The sequence below is a fragment of the Idiotropiscis lumnitzeri genome, chromosome 12, assembly GCF_059441095.1.
Source record: "Idiotropiscis lumnitzeri isolate Australia: NSW breed Sydney's pygmy pipehorse chromosome 12, RoL_Ilum_1.0, whole genome shotgun sequence".
NCBI lineage: Eukaryota > Metazoa > Chordata > Actinopteri > Syngnathiformes > Syngnathidae > Idiotropiscis > Idiotropiscis lumnitzeri.
In genome coordinates, this window is record NC_142402.1 from 8,170,777 (window position 1) to 8,188,667 (window position 17,891).

Sequence of the window (17,891 nt, forward strand, 5' to 3'; positions counted from 1 at the left end):
AGTACACCAGTGAAGCTGTCAGACAAGATGTGAAGTGTGAATCGGGAAAGTGACATCTGCTTGTGCTCAGCACAACGATGCCGAAATAATGTGGAAACAATCTAGTGTTTCGTCCTTGAGATGTAAGATTATGTCATTGGATTTGTTCCTGACCAAATCTTTCCACATTCCAAATTTAGAAACCACTTCTTTACCAAAAAGCTAGCATTATAAAGGAATCCAATTTTTTTTTTTGCTTGGGAGGAGGGGCGGTGACAGCTGTGCATTCAAGGTGAGGTGGACAATGCACCGGGTGATTGACACAAATATCGACCATGCATACTGAAAGGGAGAGTGACTGTGTGAGAAATAGTTGTTGTTAAAAACTAACATGACTCACTAACGAAGGAGCACTTGTGCTGTATTTATCTTCTAATGTCCGATAGCTTTTTATTAACAATGTCATTAATTAAACAAAATCTAAACCCTTTCTAAACACCAAATACAGGTGTCCTTGCTGTCTTAGTCAAGTTTTATTGTTCCTGGAAAATGACATTAACCTATAAATGATGCAGAAGAATTTTTGTGATATGGAAGTACACAAATTAGAATCATTTTTGATGGACTCTGGACCTCAGTTACCTTTGTTGTGCCCACTTACTCACAATGTTTTTTTTTTCCTCCTGAGAGCAGAGAGCGGCACAGTGGACGACTGGTTAGCACGATGGCCTCACAGTGCCGAGATGGCGATTTGATTCCGGCTCTGACTTTCCTTTGTGGAGTTTGCATGTTCTACCTGTGCCAGTGTGTTTTTTTTTCCTGGTGCTCTGGTTTCCTCCCACATTCCCAAAACATGTATGATAGGTTGATTGAACACTCTCAATTGTCCCTAGGTATGAGTGTGAGAGCGGATGGTTGTTCGTCTTTGTGTGCCCTGCAATTGGCTGGCAACCCGTCCAGGGTGTTCCCCACCTACTGCCCGAAGATAGCTGGGATAGGCTCCAGCACCCCCTGCTACCCTTGTGAGGAAAAGCGGAATGGATAATGGATGGATGGAAGAGCACAGAGGCTTTTAATTAACACCAATTCCAATCTCTTAGCAGTTACTTGGCATCAAACGGTTGTTTTTGTTTTTATTTGTTGGCTGTGCGCTGTAAATGCAGTCTAATTTGTTTGTTGGTAACAATTGAGTTTCCCTTGATAAAGATGATCTTGGTGCTAAAATTATTGTTGCAATGCACATATTTAAAACCTGTTTGATGCGATGTATATTTCCACTCTGTTGTCCAACATTTAATTTGCCTTAATTTTATGCCAGCACCAAGAAGGGAAATGAAATCACCTCACCTTCAAACTGCACTGCATTCACCGTGTATCAACAAGAGACTTTAATCTTTTTCATTTAAAGCAACAGCACCTTTAGTACATGTCCAACTCTAACAACCCTTTGCACATTTAGGTCTCTGTAAAATTTACTATAACAATTAACCCGACACATGTACAGTGTGTGTTCTCTCTGCTGCCCTTCACGTTTCTCTCTAATACTTTAATGGCTCCATCCATCCTCTATTTATGAATTTGTTTTTCTTTCTCTCACACGTACACTTTCTCCTTCTCCTTCCATCTGTCTGGCTCATGGGCAATTACACAGACAAATGCAGTTTGTTTTCCACTCTGAATGAAAAGAAATGAATAGATTTATCAGGCCATTACATTTTTAGTTTGAGGTCACTTGCTGTATTATATCATCCATGTGAAAAGGGGGAAGTCACAGTGTCACTCCTTCAATTTGCACAGTACATTAGCCATGCAGATTTATGTAAATTCCTTCCATCCCAGGGTTTGGTTATGGAGGACCGGAGCTTTGCGCTCCCCCTCAAAGCAGATACAAAGCTTATAAGGAAATTTGCAAAGCATGACAAAAAAAGCAGAATGGAGACGAGAGAGGAACGGCTTTCCGTCATCGGCTGACGTCGTTGACTTGATAATCGTCAGACATACGTAAGACACCCTCTTACTTTTCAGGCGGGGGTGTGCACAAGCAGCCGGAATGTGGATCCCCTTCTTTCTGAAGGGCAAACAAAGAACAAGCCAACATTCCAATTCTTCAAAAAAATAGTACAGAATATTCAAGTTACATTCTATTTTCGATCATATTTATGTATATGCTATTTTTTATTATTAGACCAATTATCCAGCATGTTTGGAACACCACATTATATTTTTTTCAAATATCAGCGACTCACAATCCTATCAAAGACTGATCGTGAAAGGGGTTCACCTTCAATTATAATCTGCAATGTGTGTGTGTGTGTGTAGGTGTGTGCGCGTTCACGTGTGGGTGTGCACGTACGTGAACATGTTGTTTATTGATTAGCTGCTATTTCCTCAAGCCCTCTGCAGCATGCATTACCTACATTGTATGGAACACAGTCCCAAGCGTGAGGTTTTCGGACGTGTCAGGTCTGCTGTCAATGGTAATGACGTGCATCTCGCACACACCCCTCAACTTTTAAATCTCGCCCCACCCCAAAACAAATTTCATTTCCTCCCCCGAACAGACCCTTATTCCCCATTTCCTTCCATTGTATTTTACTTTAGCCTGAATCCCTGTGGGGAGAAACGCTTATCATCCCCAACCAGATGCACCAGTACGTGTGCGTGCGTGCGTGCGTGCGTGCGTGTGTGAGTCAACGTTAATCCTCTCTTATTGGCTCAGCAGTTGCACGTTTTAGTGTAGGTGATGACTTGAGATTTCGTTTGCTTGAAATGTTTCATAAGGTATTTCAACACGTTTTTTTTTTAAAGCTACACTTCTTAATGAGGTAAAACCCCTTCTTGCAAAACATTCCAAAATGATGTGGTGTTATGCTGAAGTGAGCTTGTCAAAGATTGTTCATGTCGGTTCAGCTCAAATAACTAACCAGGCTCTTTTCATTGAATCTGATTGTAGTGTTAAACCATTGCGGATTGATTTTGTTTATGCTGTGAGTGAGCACGTGCGTCTGTGTGCACGTGTGTGTGTTCAAAAAATGGCCACCTGCACTTCATAACGATTTCAAGTGACTTTTGATGGTTTCCCTTGCCAACATAAGTGAACAACCATCAGCGAGATTGAGACCATTGGAACATTCACTGGTTCCTGTGTGCGCTTGTGTGTGTGTCTTTCCCGCCATATGCCAAAACTGAGCAAAACGAAAAACTCTCCTCTATCTAGTTGCCATAGTAACTGGCAATTCACAGCATCTGGCAAATTATAGGGCCGTGTTGAAGGGCGAGAGAGTGTGCGTGTATACGTGTGTGTCAAGTTGTGTGTGTGTGGGGGTGTGTATGAAGGAGACTGCAAACCCCTCCCGCATACAAAATGTGTTCTTCAGGTGCACGAGAAGCAGAAAAGAATGATCATTATTTTCCAGCCATTCCATTTCAAGTACTACAGACACGCACATATGCACAGATTCCCAGATTGGCTCATTTTTTATTATTATGTTTAAACAAAAAAATAAAGCTGGTAGCAATGAAGTCCTCCCAGCGGTGAGCTCGCTGCTCTGTATTGGACTGAATGGTGAAACTGACAGCTTTAGTGACCTTGAAACAACCTCTGCTCATCACAAATATAGTTTGGGTATATACTGTCGGGACGGAATGTAAATTTGGATTGACACAATCCATTTTTGGAAGACACTCGGGAGGTGCAATTTCAATTTATATGATGTTGTATCTTACCCTGAAGAGATAGAAGCAAATAGTACAGTCAGCAGCATATTATGCACCTGCACAATCTCAGGATACAAAAAAAAACCTTTACAGAGATAATTTCATTGATAGATCCAGAGAAGTGCTCATTTTGCAATGCAAATTATTCTTCTAATAGTGGTGCCAATCTGCAACACTTACTTGGTGTTTCTAATATGTTGCAGCTCTCTTCGCTAAACGAGGAACATACACACACAAGAAGCATAATTTAATATAAATTGTACAATGTAAGTACAAAATTGTGACAGTTGTGACACACCAGTGATTCACAGCCGGACGACTTATCTCCTGACGAAGAACCAATTCAATATTGGTGCAAACGGAGTCACACCAGAATACAAATAGTTATATCTGGCCACACTGTAAAATTCGTAGAGTACATTTTACTCTAGAAAGTCTATATTTGGCCCTGACAAACAGTGTTAAATTTGAGAGTAAAATATTCAGCATAAAATTCTCAGTGTAAATTTTACGCTTAATTTTACGCTGATTATTTTACTGTCAAATTTTACTTTGTTTTCTGTGGCCAAATATAGTCTTTCTAGAGAAAAATCTATTTTGGAAATGACTGTGTAATCCTCCATGAACAAGGAAGTAAACTGCTTATTCGAAAACGGACAGACAAAGGAAAGTATATTGTCTGGTTGCATTCTGAGTCCCAATGTCAGCCTTACCACTTGTGTTGGCAAGCCTGCTCCTCACACGTTTTGCGATGTTCTGCACAGGTCAAGTAGTTGTTGATCCATTATTCAATGAACCTGATGAGAGAATTTTTTTCGAGAGGTTTGGGTTGGTGCAAAACACCTACTTTCCTGTTCAGAACAGCCGTTAGACTTTTGCTACATTTCAATCTTGTTTAACAGATTTGACTAATGTATTGTTTAACCAACTGTTCATGACATAATTTTGATTTGCCTATTTTGTCAAACAACATTTACGAAAACATAGGGAGGTTGGACAGTATTTAATAGGTCTTTGTGAAGAACAACAGGATGCACTGTATCACTTCACTAGCGGTGCATAATCTGAAATGATCTGAATTAAATAAAAAATAAATGGTAATCACATATTGAGTGCTCCGTTTGTGTTAGCAGACGTTTCGCCTCTCAACCGAGAAGGCTTCATTAGTTTATGCAACAAGGCCTAAGAGTTTCCACTGTCGCGTAAATAAGGTCAACTAAATATTTAATTAACTGAGTGCAACTCGAGTTGAATACCTGCACTAACCCTCCAGGGGCATCACGTCGGTTTTTGATTATTTTCAAGGAATGGATGCCGCATTTGGAGAGTTTAAATTAAACAAACACACAGTACATCATCAAGTTTGTATGTGCACATTTGTTTTCCCATCTACTATGGTGCAAAAATCACCCCACAGGGATAGAAGTGGCAAAGTATGAAAACCTAATAGGATAAGCAAACAAACAAAACAATAAAATAAGCAAAAAACGAATGATTTTCGGATGAGATCATGAAAATTTCCCAGCTTGACAAAATGGGACTGGGAAGGTTAACCCAAGTTGTAACCAATCTAAAGCAACAACTTGGTCAATTCGCTAAATGTTGAACTCACAGTTTGTTCGAGTTGGACTCAAATGAGTTGAGATGCAGTAGGCCAGCGGCAAGGTCAGTTGAAATAAAAGAATATGCAGAAAGAATTTGAAGAAAAATCAAAATGTGAAAAATATTGTGAGTGAGTACTTCTCGGAGCATGTACCCATGAGTTTTGTTGGCCCAGGCAGATAGAAGCAAGGCAAAATTCACGTTAGCTTGTCGCGTCTTCGTACGTTCTATTTAAAGTTGCATAGACAGAAACGTTCATTATTTAGTTGTTTTGTTGCGCACAAGACATTTTCAGTTCTTGATTGATTGTTTAGTTTGAGTCTCTTGGCTCCGTGGCAGAGGGACCAGACTAGAGTCTGGTTCAATAGGGGTCAACACAAAGAATAACTTTGGGAAGGCATGGGCCTCTAACTCAGAGCATAAATAGTTGTTTTTTCCAGACCAACTCAGGCTTGGTCAGGCTTTAGTAAGCATCATTGCGTAAAATGATGAAGCCTGCTCGGATTAGAGACTGGACTCAGTTGTGATTGATTCTTTACCTAATGTTGGGTTCATTATTTTGACCCATCAGAATGAGTTGTTCATTGGATTTGGCCCGAATGAAGAGCTTTACGCTGGTCACCATGTCGGACATTTTGTTGTAAATTTAATGTGACAATCTTTGAAATTGTTGATGGCATTGCAATGAATCATTGGGTAACGCTGCTGATGTGGGATCGATGCAACATGGCAGCAACATTTGAGTGTAGTTGGCTAAGGTCATCAAAGATGAGGCAAAACCCTTCAAACTCAATGTCGTGTGGCTGTAGGCTGCTCCACTCATCCAGCAGAGAGTGTGTGTACTGTGAATGCAGCATTTCTTGTCTTAACTGTAGCCCATTTTTTTATACTTCACTACCTGTCCGTGATGATTATATAAAATATAAATACGGTGAATTTTTGGTGGAAATTGTTCAATTTCATAGTAATATAATATAAAGTAGCGGCACGGTGGCCGACTGGCTAGCACGATGGCCTCACAGTGAGAGACAGCATCGGGTGTGGGTTCGATCCCGGATCCGGCCATCCTGTGTGGAGTTTGCATGTTCTCTCCGTGCTTGTGTGGGTTTCCTCCCGGTACTCCGGTTTCCTCCCACATTCCAAAAACATGCATGGCAGGTAGATTGGACACTCTAAATTGCCCCTAGGTATGAGTGTGAGCGCGGATGGTTGTTCGTCTCTGTGTGCCTTGCAATTGGCTGGCAACCCGTCCAGGGTGTCCCCCGCCTACTGCCCGAAGATAGCTGGGATAGGCTACAGCACCCCCCCGCGACCCTAGTGAGGAGAAGCGGTACAAAAGATGGATGGATGGATGGATATAATATAAAGTTGACTAACAATAGAGCACCTTGCTGCTTTCACCCATATGGCTTTGTCTCTTTTTTTGACCTGCAACTGCCCGGTGGGTGTTGACCTGCTTTCGCCTGCGGTAACCTGGGCAGGGCCCAGGCTCGTTAGCTCCATGAACAGAAAAAGCAGTACAGAACAAACTTTGAAAGAATTTAAACAGCTTGGATGTCAACCAGCGCCTCAGAATGGCTTGTGTTCAACCTTAGAGATTCCACTGTACTGTTAATCAACCTAAACCTATTTGCATATCTGATTAGTTGTGTCAATTATTTGTTTTTGCACTATTTACATTGTTTCTCTCCTAAAAAAGGGGAGCTTACCAGGCTGTTTGGTTCCATGGATAAACGTCTACCAAAAAAAGACAGTGAGGAGAATGCATGGGAAGTCAGTGCCGGCACTTTTCTATAGGAGGAAAAACAAGAGTTTAGCCTTGCCAAGTGTCTCTATAAATAATGGTTAAATGGTTTGTGCTTTAAGGTTTAAGCGCTCCCCATTAAAGAGTCTTGTATGGCTGTCAGCAAGTTCTTTGTCAGAGGCTTGGCGCTATTTATAAACACCATGTGTACATGTACATGACAACGTGTACTATCTTTCACATTTTAATATAATCATTTTGCAAACTAATTTACCCCCTTCAAGCTGCACGAGCCTTTTGTTTTTGTAGTTTTAATCAAGCGAGAGATGGAAACAACAGGAGTTGTCTTAAAAGATGAAAAAAAGAAAAGAAATGGGAGGTAGACAGAAGGATGAGGAAGTGAAGTCACACAGAGAGGAAAAAGAAAGATGTATGGATGTTTTTGTGTGTGAGAGCGAGAGAGATTCGTGCAACACAGAAAGAGAGAGAGGGGTGCGTGTGAGGGCACTATTAAATTCCTGTACTATAAATCTCTGACACTGCATGTGTGTGTGGAGATAACAGAGGGATGTCTCTCTCCATTCTGCATCTGTCACAATGATGTATGCTCTCCTTTCTTCTTCCCCGGTGAAATATTAAAAGGCGTCTGCTGTGTGTGTGATCCCGGCCAACATGTTTGGTTATTCCTCACCTCTTATCAGTGCTCACATTTTCAAGGTGGTGACTTGCTGCCGCCCAGAAAAAAAGAGACAAAATGGCGACGGAGCAATCACAGCAATTCAGATGACGAAGCCACAAGACAACATTGGACATGAAGTCACTGATGGGCGAGGAAGTGTCAGTGGCTGATAAATGGCTACCTGCTTGATGGATTTGATTGATTACCTAATGGCGAGCATGTTGCCACACTGTGCTCTTCATTTAGCTGACAGCATTTGCTATATGGCATCTTGTGTTATGGTATCATAATCATGGCCGTGCCCCTGGGGAATAAATCATGATAATTTGCTCCCCAAACAGCACAGACATACCAGAAGAAGCGGCTGCGCCGTTGCGGCTCTCTCAGCTCTGTTGTATCCTTCAAGCTTCAACTGTCTCTCAAATGGCATTATTGCTGCCATCAAAGAAAAGGTAGTACGAGATCGGGGGTCATTAGTCACGCTTCTGCCAGACAGTAAAGCTGAGTTCATTTTACCAGGGCACAGTTTGGAATATCAAAATTCCCCCTCCGATTTGTGAAGAGTGATGACACCATGTCGCCAAATGAGTCAATAAAAGCAAATGTTACAGTGGTGCATGCTGATATTATATGTAAATAAGAAAAAGCATGCTTTGTAATGGCTGTTGAGTTATATGCTCTCATGGTATTCTTTAGTTTAAGTAATGATATATTTAATTATATGTCATTATGTAAATTTGGGTATGTGTGTATTTTGTTGAATGTCACATTTATTTTTGTTACTGTCGTAAATCTCGCGTGGTTTACGTGATGACGTTTTCCGTTTGTTGAAATGCCCTTTTATGGATGTAGGCTGCGGGAAGACTTGTTGTGTTGAGTGACTGAAAAATAAACAGCAAGATGGAAACATCCTAAACCTGTCGTGGTGTTGTGTTGGTGCGGTGAGCCGAAAAGGAAATATGGAATACGAAGCTGCAAACGCAACAATGGCTGTTACATGTTTAAAACCAAGGGAAAATATTGTTTCGGCCCCAAATATATCTATAAAGATTATTAGTGCTAAAAACAGTTCAAAGTATATCATCTTAATATGCTCACAGTAAAGGTTAAAATTATTTATGTGGGGGGGGGGACAAAACGTGTGGCACAAAATGCCTGATTTATGCCATGTTAATTTGAATAAAACAATATTAGTTTGTTTCTTATAAAATGTTACTATATATGTGGGAAATGCATCTACTTCTTCATCATTGGCGTCAGTCAACAGTTTCTTGATGAAACAAATCAAAAAAATAATCAGCTGTCTTTTAATCTTACATTATAGATATCCAGTGATCCGTCATTCTTGAAAATGGACACATTTGCGTGAAATCGTACATTGGTATAGTGGTTAGCATGTCTGCCTTACAGTTCTGACGTTTGAGGTTCGAGTCTTACACATTTACACCTGTGGGCACTTGAGAGCGGGGTGTCCAACTCCAGTCCAGCATGATTTAGTTGTCTGTGGATAGTTGCCCTCAAGGACCGCAATTGGACACCCCTGCTTTAGAGTCTTCAATTAACCTAATACACATGCCCTTTAGTTTAGATATTGTGTTTGGAATTATGTATTTTGAATTTTTTTTAATTGCCCAGTACAAATATCCTAGAATTAGTGTGTTCTAATCATGTGACACACCTGTGACAAAGATTTGTGAGTTTTGAGTAATCCTGCTGCCTACCAATCAACCAAACAACAAACCAACCAACCTATATTGAAAATACAGAAAGCGCTCAAAATTTGAAGGTAATGGGATAATTACACGTAATTACTGATCTAACAAGCCCAATAACCAATCACAAAAGCCTTGTTCAAATGTTCTCTTCTCTTGTGGGAGAGCCAGCTGAGAAGATGGAGGCAGAAAGAGCAGCAAGCAAAAGCGCAGCTGCAAGCGAAGATGTTGAAAGCCGATGGATGGGATGAAAGGAAGAAATGAAATGAAAAAGCATCTAAGAAGGATGATCCGAGGGCAGGACAGGGGTGGCGGGAGGACAGATGAAGAATGAAGAAATTCACACATGATGAGTGAGGAAATGAGGAATGTGCTGAGAGAAAGACAGATGGGCTAGCTCCATTATTTTCTAAGTTGTGTGGCAGACGAACGTAACGGTTAAGTGGAAGGGGACTTAAAAAGCCAAATGTAATGTTTACAAAGAGTCCAGTGGCTGATATTTTCCCGTCAGCCAGATTTGAAATGAAAGTAGCGATAGTCGTAGATTATGACAAATAATTATGTGGTTAATAGTCACGCTTCATGGGGCATATTCTTCCTTTCGCACTTAACTTTTTAACTTTAGCTTTATTTTTGAAAAACCTGATTGACAAAATCAAAATAAATTCACATAAGAGTGTAATGAATATACACAGAGCTCCCATTAACGTGCTAGCCTAGACTCTGTGTTTGTCTACAATGTGCAATTTGGGGACACACACGCTTGCGTAGTATCCACCTTATTTTTGTTATTCCTGAGGTATTCTTAATTTTTGTCTTCGTTTCTGTGGGTGTCATTTCACAGAGCGCTATATTTGAACTTGCATCCCCATTTTTCTTAACCATCATAACTGGTTGCGCTGTTGCCGGTTGTACGAACAAGCAGAAGAAGTTGAATCTGTGACCACAAGAGCACAAGACCAACACCTGACAAAATCAATTTTGACCTGCATTTGGTCGGCTGTTAATTTAGAAAACGGTTACGAGCATGCAACGAACGTTTGTGCGCACATTTATTGCCGCCCCTCCCTAACGTCTCCCTGGTCTCCCCTCTCAAACATTTCTGGCCACGCACATGCGTGTGGACGACGTGAGAGGATTCAAGAAAACAGATTCTTCTATGGTGTCTCAATATTTCAGGTCGTCACCAGTGGCAGGCGGGTCTGTGAAATTTCCCCTGCAATAATCGGGGGTCCTGTACATAGCTAATATAGTGCACTTAACAATACAAAGCACATCGGTAAATAAGGGAATTATTTTTCCCCTCAATGTTGTTGACCAAACCCCATTTGTGATCGAGATTAGGCCTATATTGATTTGTGAATAGTAGTTACATCATATGCTTTAATTAGCCTTACTTGGCGGTCATACCGGAAATTTTAGAACAGTGTCAAAAAATGGATCGATATTTCAATACTGTTATGTAGCCTGAATGTGATGTAAGGGGGTGTCATTTGCCAACACCCTCCCTTTCCATACGCACACACTCACACACACACAGGAGACATAATTGAGCAATTATCCTCTCCATGCTGCCCTGATTGTAATTTGCATTTATTATGATTATGGGCATGAGGATGACTTCGCATACACAACCTTGCGCTGATAAATCTGCACAGATGTTTCATAAAAATATAAAGTTGAAAACACCCTCAGCGTATTTATGCACCATATTTTCATCACTACATGGCAAATGGCAAAAGAAACCACACTCATGTCATTACAATGACAACCTGATGTTGCTTTTTTGTTTTACTATTAATGATGCTACACTGTAAACGTATGCTCATTGGCCCTTCATCACAGGAAAACATGCTTCACAAATCACATGGTGAGGTCATGCAAGACTGCGACGTCTCAACCTGCCTTTGTTTCTGTGTTCTCTTTTTCCGTCAAGATGGACTCTGGGTTCATCATAAGCAAATGCATGTGAAACAGTCTCTGAAGTCACATGCAGTACACACTGTACTGCCGGCACACTAATAGACTTGCAGGATGGGATATGCGCACACACACACACACGCGCGCGCGCGCACACACGCACGCACGCACAAGCACACAAAGAATTTGTGGCAGATCACTGAAGTGTGAAATGATTCTGTTCCCACGTCATCTGGGTGGAATATATTTTCCTGTCCAACTTCTGTGGCAGGTGGGTCCATGTGGCTCTGATGTATACTTGTGTCATTGTGTGTGGATGTGTTTGTGTGTAATTTTTAACCAGCTGTTGTTTGGCTCTGTTAAAGGCAAATGACTATCAAAGGACTATCTTATTTGGCATGAATCATATTTACATTTTTTGCACACAGTTTTGCTGTGCAATGGGAGTTTGATGTTCGCCGAGTTGTCATTTGTATCGAGATTGATTTGGAGTCAGACATTGCTGTGTCTGATCTTCCAATAAATCAGCACGGCCACATAAAGCCTCCACTCATAATCTTCAAGTCAATTAATTGTAACGACCATGCGCACCTGAAAATACCAAAGGTACGGAAAAGAGAGAGAGAGAGAAAAAAGTCGTGATAAAAAAGTTTGTGAGTATATTTGGCGAGTTTTTGCCAGGATTTCGTGGTAGAATCTCAGAATGGCCTTGTAGAGCTGCGCTTTGGAGGTGAACTGCCTCTGATCTTTTACTTGAGGACGCACCACGGCTTCTCAATTGGGTTGAAGTCAGTGGAGAATGTGGGGATGTGGTAAATAAGTGATGCAGAGGTATTCATGAATATTAACAAGTTAAATGGATGGAAGAATTGTGAGGCTGCAATCAAATAAGCAGTCCTGTGTTAAATGCAACTTCAGTTGTTAATAATTCCCATTTTCACTTCTTTACACAATAAAATATTTTGGGGATCGCTGCTGTGGATAATCATTTGCAACAGTGCAATTAATTTTTTTTTTTACTGTTGTCAATGTGATGTTTGTTCAACACCATTTATTTTATATTTTTATCGTGGATGACTTGAAATTAAAAACTGACTGTCATTTGCACCAATTATTTAGGAAAATGAGAGAAAATTTAAAATTTCACAAGGATTTAGACCATATTTTACAGTACTTGGTTCGTTAGCATGCCCAAGGACATGCTAGAGATCTCGAGTTTTAGCAACTTCTTTCCCCCCCTTATTATTTGTGTGCGTGTGTGTGCGTGTGCAGGTGTGTGTGTCGAGAGTGAGCAGGCGAGGAGAAGTCATGCATTTTTAACAGTGCAACGTTGTTTTTTATTTTCCTAAAAAGTCAGTCAGCTAAATGAACAACCCTGCCAATCTTGTGCTAACTTTTAGCCTCGGTGGCAAGTTTGAGTCTTCAATCTGTCAGTCTGTCAGTTTTGATATCATCCAGACATCTCTTTAAAAGAGATTCAAGCGTTGAGACTTGAACCTGTTAGCCACACTCACAAAACCGTTATCTTTGTCACGCGCACGCACACATGCATTTGGCTCAGGTTCAGAAAACAAGCTTGCCGTGATTGGTCATTACCTGAGCACTGAGCAACTGTGATGTCATTTTATTTTCAGTCAAGTGAAGTGATAAAATGGCTAGAAACAGGTGGATTTAGCTGTTTAATCAATATTCCACCAACCCAATATTAATCATAATGCCATGTTTTGATGAGTGAAAGTGCATAGAACATGCATGCAAAGTCCACACAGGAAGGGCCCGGAGCCAGAATCAAACACTTCACCTTTGCGCAGTGAGACAAACTTGATAACAGGCATTCAACTGTTGGATTAGGGGTTGGATTGGGTTTGTGACTTCATTTATATATTTTGGACATTCTCATTTGTCCCCACAGATAAATAAATAAATAAATAAATCAGAAATGAGCATGTTTGTAAGTAGTTTCAAAGTAGTTTTAATTGAATTCGGCCAAATTCTATTCAACAAAATACAAGTAGTAAAGCCTAATACAAGTGACTGTAAGGCAACGGCAAAAATGTTTCACAGTCAAATGTAACAGATACTGCACTTGATAGCGTCTATGCGCTTGCCAAAAAAATAGACAACATATCCAAAAAGTACATTTATTCCATATAGCTGGAAAATAAGGAAAACAAACAATTCTGCATTGGCAATATTGTTCCAAATCACAACATAATAATTTAAGAAATAATTAATAGTGAAATTATTCCTATAGATTAGAAAGGGTAGATGCATTGCCATAACAAGAAGTGCAAACAGCTTGTGTTTAATGATTTGGATCAGAACATTATAACTTCTGAAATTAAATTATGAATTAGATCAATTCATGTGCAGCTAACGCGGCTGTAGAGCAGCTAGCTACGATGGAATGTTCTGGGGCTCCTTCAGGGCATGCCTCATTTTCCCAATCTCACTCTTCTCTTTTGGCCCCACTGGGAAACCGGGTTTTGTTTTTCATGTTCTATTAGCACATGCGCGTGTGTTGTGTGCGTGTGTGTTGTGTGTGTGTGTGGCCGCCTCGTCCTGATGCAAAGAAGATCATTAAGGACAACACTCAGCCGAGTTGACAACTCTTCGACCTGCTGTCCTCTGGCAGGCGCTACAGGTGCATCAAATCAAATACAGACTGAAAAACTGTTTCCTACCGGGAGCCAGCTAAACTCTCGCACACAACGACCTTTGCCTTTTGCAACTGCAACATAATGTGTCACCCAGTGCACTTTTCAACACTCAATTTTTTATTTTTATTTATTTATCAATATTTGCACTGGAGAGGGGAAGCTCTTCAATCATGTTGTACTCTGTGTATGACAATAAAGGGCATTCTGATTCTGATTCTGTTCAAAGATGGATAAAGTGGTTAAAGACAAACTTATTTATCTTTGTACAAGGATTCAGTGGATTTTTGGTATTTTACAAACATCAGACGTTATGGTGTTGCTTTTAAGCAATTTGTAACGTAACATGAGCGTCAGCGCCTCAGTGTTTTCCTAGTTGCAGTATTTTCTTCAACATAGAGGGCAGTATTGAGTCGAAAAATCTAGAGTTGTTTGGTTGTTATGGTAACCTCATTGCGTCGTTGCTTAGTCACGCACGTGACAACGGTTCATGGAATAGCGACAACCTTTTGGTAAGTCAAATGCAGATAAATTCTGCTGACACTGTAATGTATTTTATTTGAATAACATAGATGTTCATTCACTTCATTTTCAAACACAAACCTGCAAACAAACCATGTTTGAGAATTATACAACTAACTTCAAATACATGATAACCGTTGGAAATGGTCATAAAATCATGCAATAATAATAATAATAATACTAATAATATTATTATTATTATTATTATTAAGAATAATAACAATAATAATAATTATAATAACTATTATCATCATTATGTAATCAATCATATCTGCAAGGAGCTAATTTAGGTTTAAAAAAATTGAAGAAAACTGTGATGTCAGCGTTTTCTTTGTAAATGCATGATTTTTAAATGGTTGGCTTAAATGGTTTTGTGTGTTCCGTCAGCCGTATGTTCCTATTTTACATGTACTGCATTCACAGTGATTTACATTGACTTTGTAGTATCCAGGCAAGAATAACAAATTAATTGGTCAATTAAATTGATAAGATTGTTTGGCAAATTAATGCATGTGCAGTTTTTGCATGTAGTCCTCATACCAATAAAACATATTTGAACATAGTTGAATCTGCTTTCAGGGTTGAAGGATAAGACTGGAAAGGAGCTGAAAATGCAAAACGTGAAGTTTGCACACACCTCAGGCTCAGCAGCAGGTTGCTATCTAACGCAAATTCAAAGTACTGTATGAAGAAAGAAAAGCTGCATAATGAAAATAATGATGACAATGATTCGTAGAAGACACAACACCACCAACAGAGGCCCTTCTGAAACCCAGTGAGAAAAATGAGAATGGAAAAAAACCTGAGGACGATGACGAGACTCTCAGAGACGTTCCAGTGGAACTGATGATCGAGGTGAAGTGAGACTGTTGTTGCTACGTGAACGTTGAACCCGAATGCTCATTAAAAGAACCTCTGCATTCAGTTCCTCAGAGCTCTGACGGACAGAGACTTTCAGCAGGCCAAAAGACTGTGCAATATGAGTATGTACCGCAACACTCCATCCATCTTCCCATCCAGTTCTGCCAACACGTAAACTCACTTGATGCCACCTTTTCAGTTCTCATCTATGAACCAAATCATCCGGAAGCTTCCGAGTTCCTTCCTCTGATCGAGAAGAAGCTACAAGAAGGTGAAGACCAAACACAAACCTAAAAGTGGCAACTCACAGTACACTGCTGGAATTTCCTTTTAGAGCAACAGGCAGACCAGGACAGCGACGACAGTGATAGCGATGATGAGGCCGATGACTCAGGAGGTGATGAAGAATTATCTCGGAATTCAGACTGCTTATCCTCACCGTTAAATGAAGACGGTGGAAGTGGGGGAGAAAAGCAAGCAAACTGACATATACTGTTTCGATTTGATTATTAAACTACATGTCAATCAGAATACTGCATCATAAATTGCACTCCTACAATCTGAAATGGAATGGCAGCACAGTCGGGCATGTTGTTAACATGTTTGACATTCAAGCTCGGTAAATTGATGACACTGAAATTTGCGTGAATGTGGATGGTACACAACAGATGAACGACGGATTGATGAATACATATTAAATGTGAAAGACAATTGAACACAATATAAGGGTTGGATCACAATCTTTATTAAAGTGAAGAAAAAAAAGAACATTGGCTCATCCAAATTGAATTTTAGAGTTTGGTTTTATGCCATTATGTAGATGAATAACTGCCTCATCATATTATTACACTGTGACAACAAATTGATAGATTAATAGATTTGAAATCAGAACTCAAGAGAAATATTACCAACTATTGTTATAACATTTCAACGTTGTAGTGATTTTAGCACGGACATGAAAATAAGTCAAGACAGTGATTCCCAACTATTGTGCCATAAGCAATCTGCGTGCTGTGGGAATTTTTAATTGGTCCGAAAATTATTATTTACAGCAAATATTTACTGACTTTGTTCATCTCGCCATCTTGTGACAAGCAGGCCAATTAAATCCTTTTTAAATAGAAGCCAAAAGGTCCAATTATCCACCCATACAACACAATAAGACAGTAGCTTGGAGTTCAGCTAAATCAGCACAGATTTTACAGTCAGAAGTCATTCTTTTTGGGACCCGTTTTTTATATCGTGGTGTGCTGTGAGATTTTTGTAATGTAAAATATTTGCCAAGGTTAATAAAGGTTGGGAAACTTGTATGCGCGTTAAAGATGGTGAAATGGTGTACCAGGATCTGTCTTTTCTCTATTTTTCTATATTTAATACAGAGCAATGTCAATAAATATTAAGTGGTGTTTCGGAAGTAATTTCCCTCGTTTGTGGCATGTGTGTTACTGAGGGACTCATCTAAGAGGCACGAAGCCTTCTTCCCAAGTCAGCTCAAATTGGCTGCAGGCAAAGCATCCATTTTGTCTACCGGTATGCCTTTCAGGGTCAGAGCAGGAGCTGAGGCCTAATCCAGCTGACTTGGGACAAATTTTGTTGTTTGTGAAGAGTGCATCCTACGTCAGCTGTACAGAGGTCAGCTATGTGAACTTACGCGCTAACCAAGGCCCTGCTGTCAGTTCACAGTATGCCATTCATGCAGCCTATAGCAGGTATGAATGCAACATGATGTTGGGCTCCACAAATTTTAATTTGCACCATGTGGCCAGGAAAATGTGTGAACTGATCAGAATTTAATGCTGCAAAATGTAGATATCGTTGAAATTCTGAGCATAATTTCATATTCATAATGTCCATGAAAATGGAGCATCCACTTCAGGGTGTCATTGACATTACATCACAAATCAGCTTTGTCCCTGATCAGGAAAAGCTGAAAATTTAAATTTATGAATTGATAGCCCTGAAGTTTACACTGAAAGTCGTAGAAATGGGAGCTTTAAATTGTCTATTTTTCATCTACAAGCAATGTTTTTTAATCAGGAAAATTATATTAGCTTGCATTTTTCAATTTCATCAATTTTTTTTGGGAGAACTCACTAGATAACCAACACCATTAGAAACGCCCATTGCAAATTAGCAATATGGGCACGCTTCTCTCCCCTCCCTCCGTGTCTTGTTGAGAGACACAAATCGTAAATACATTGCTAATATTGTCATAATAACAGGGAGCAATCTGCCCCAAAATGTACGCGGACATCTTTACTTAAGACCACTTCAACCTCTGAAAATATCACAAAACAATTCATCTTTCCATGGCTGACTTAAAAGAGTAACATTTTTTTAGTTTTCAGTGAGGCTGGGTTCTAATATTAAGGATGCTGTGCATTTCTCCTCGACTGCAAGCCATAACTCCCGTAGAGCAATAGCACTGTCAAACTATTTTCTCTTTCTGTGCAACATTTTTGAAAAAGCTTTTGTATTGGATTTCCTCAGATTGAGCA

General features: G+C 39.9%; 1 protein-coding gene across 1 annotated transcript; it reads left to right on the plus strand.

The window, feature by feature from the left end:
* Nucleotides 1-13,896: 13,896 nt before the first annotated feature.
* erich2 (glutamate-rich 2) lies at nucleotides 13,897-16,128 on the plus strand. Its single transcript, XM_088311850.1, has 6 exons — nucleotides 13,897-13,997; nucleotides 15,112-15,186; nucleotides 15,269-15,387; nucleotides 15,458-15,515; nucleotides 15,593-15,664; nucleotides 15,728-16,128. The coding sequence occupies exons 1-6, from the start codon at nucleotides 13,919-13,921 to the stop codon at nucleotides 15,877-15,879; spliced, it is 555 nt and encodes a 184-aa protein (XP_088167976.1). The 5' UTR covers nucleotides 13,897-13,918; the 3' UTR covers nucleotides 15,880-16,128.
* Nucleotides 16,129-17,891: the final 1,763 nt, after the last annotated feature.

Bases quoted from the DNA above. Each gene is read 5' to 3' on its own strand.
- erich2 (XM_088311850.1), top strand. From the start codon at position 13,919: ATGCAAAGAAGATCATTAAGGACAACACTCAGCCGAGTTGACAACTCT. The intron at 15,388-15,457 runs GTGAAGTGAGAC...CTCTGCATTCAG, and splicing joins CAGTGGAACTGATGATCGAG to TTCCTCAGAGCTCTGACGGA. The intron at 15,516-15,592 runs GTATGTACCGCA...CCACCTTTTCAG, and splicing joins CAAAAGACTGTGCAATATGA to TTCTCATCTATGAACCAAAT.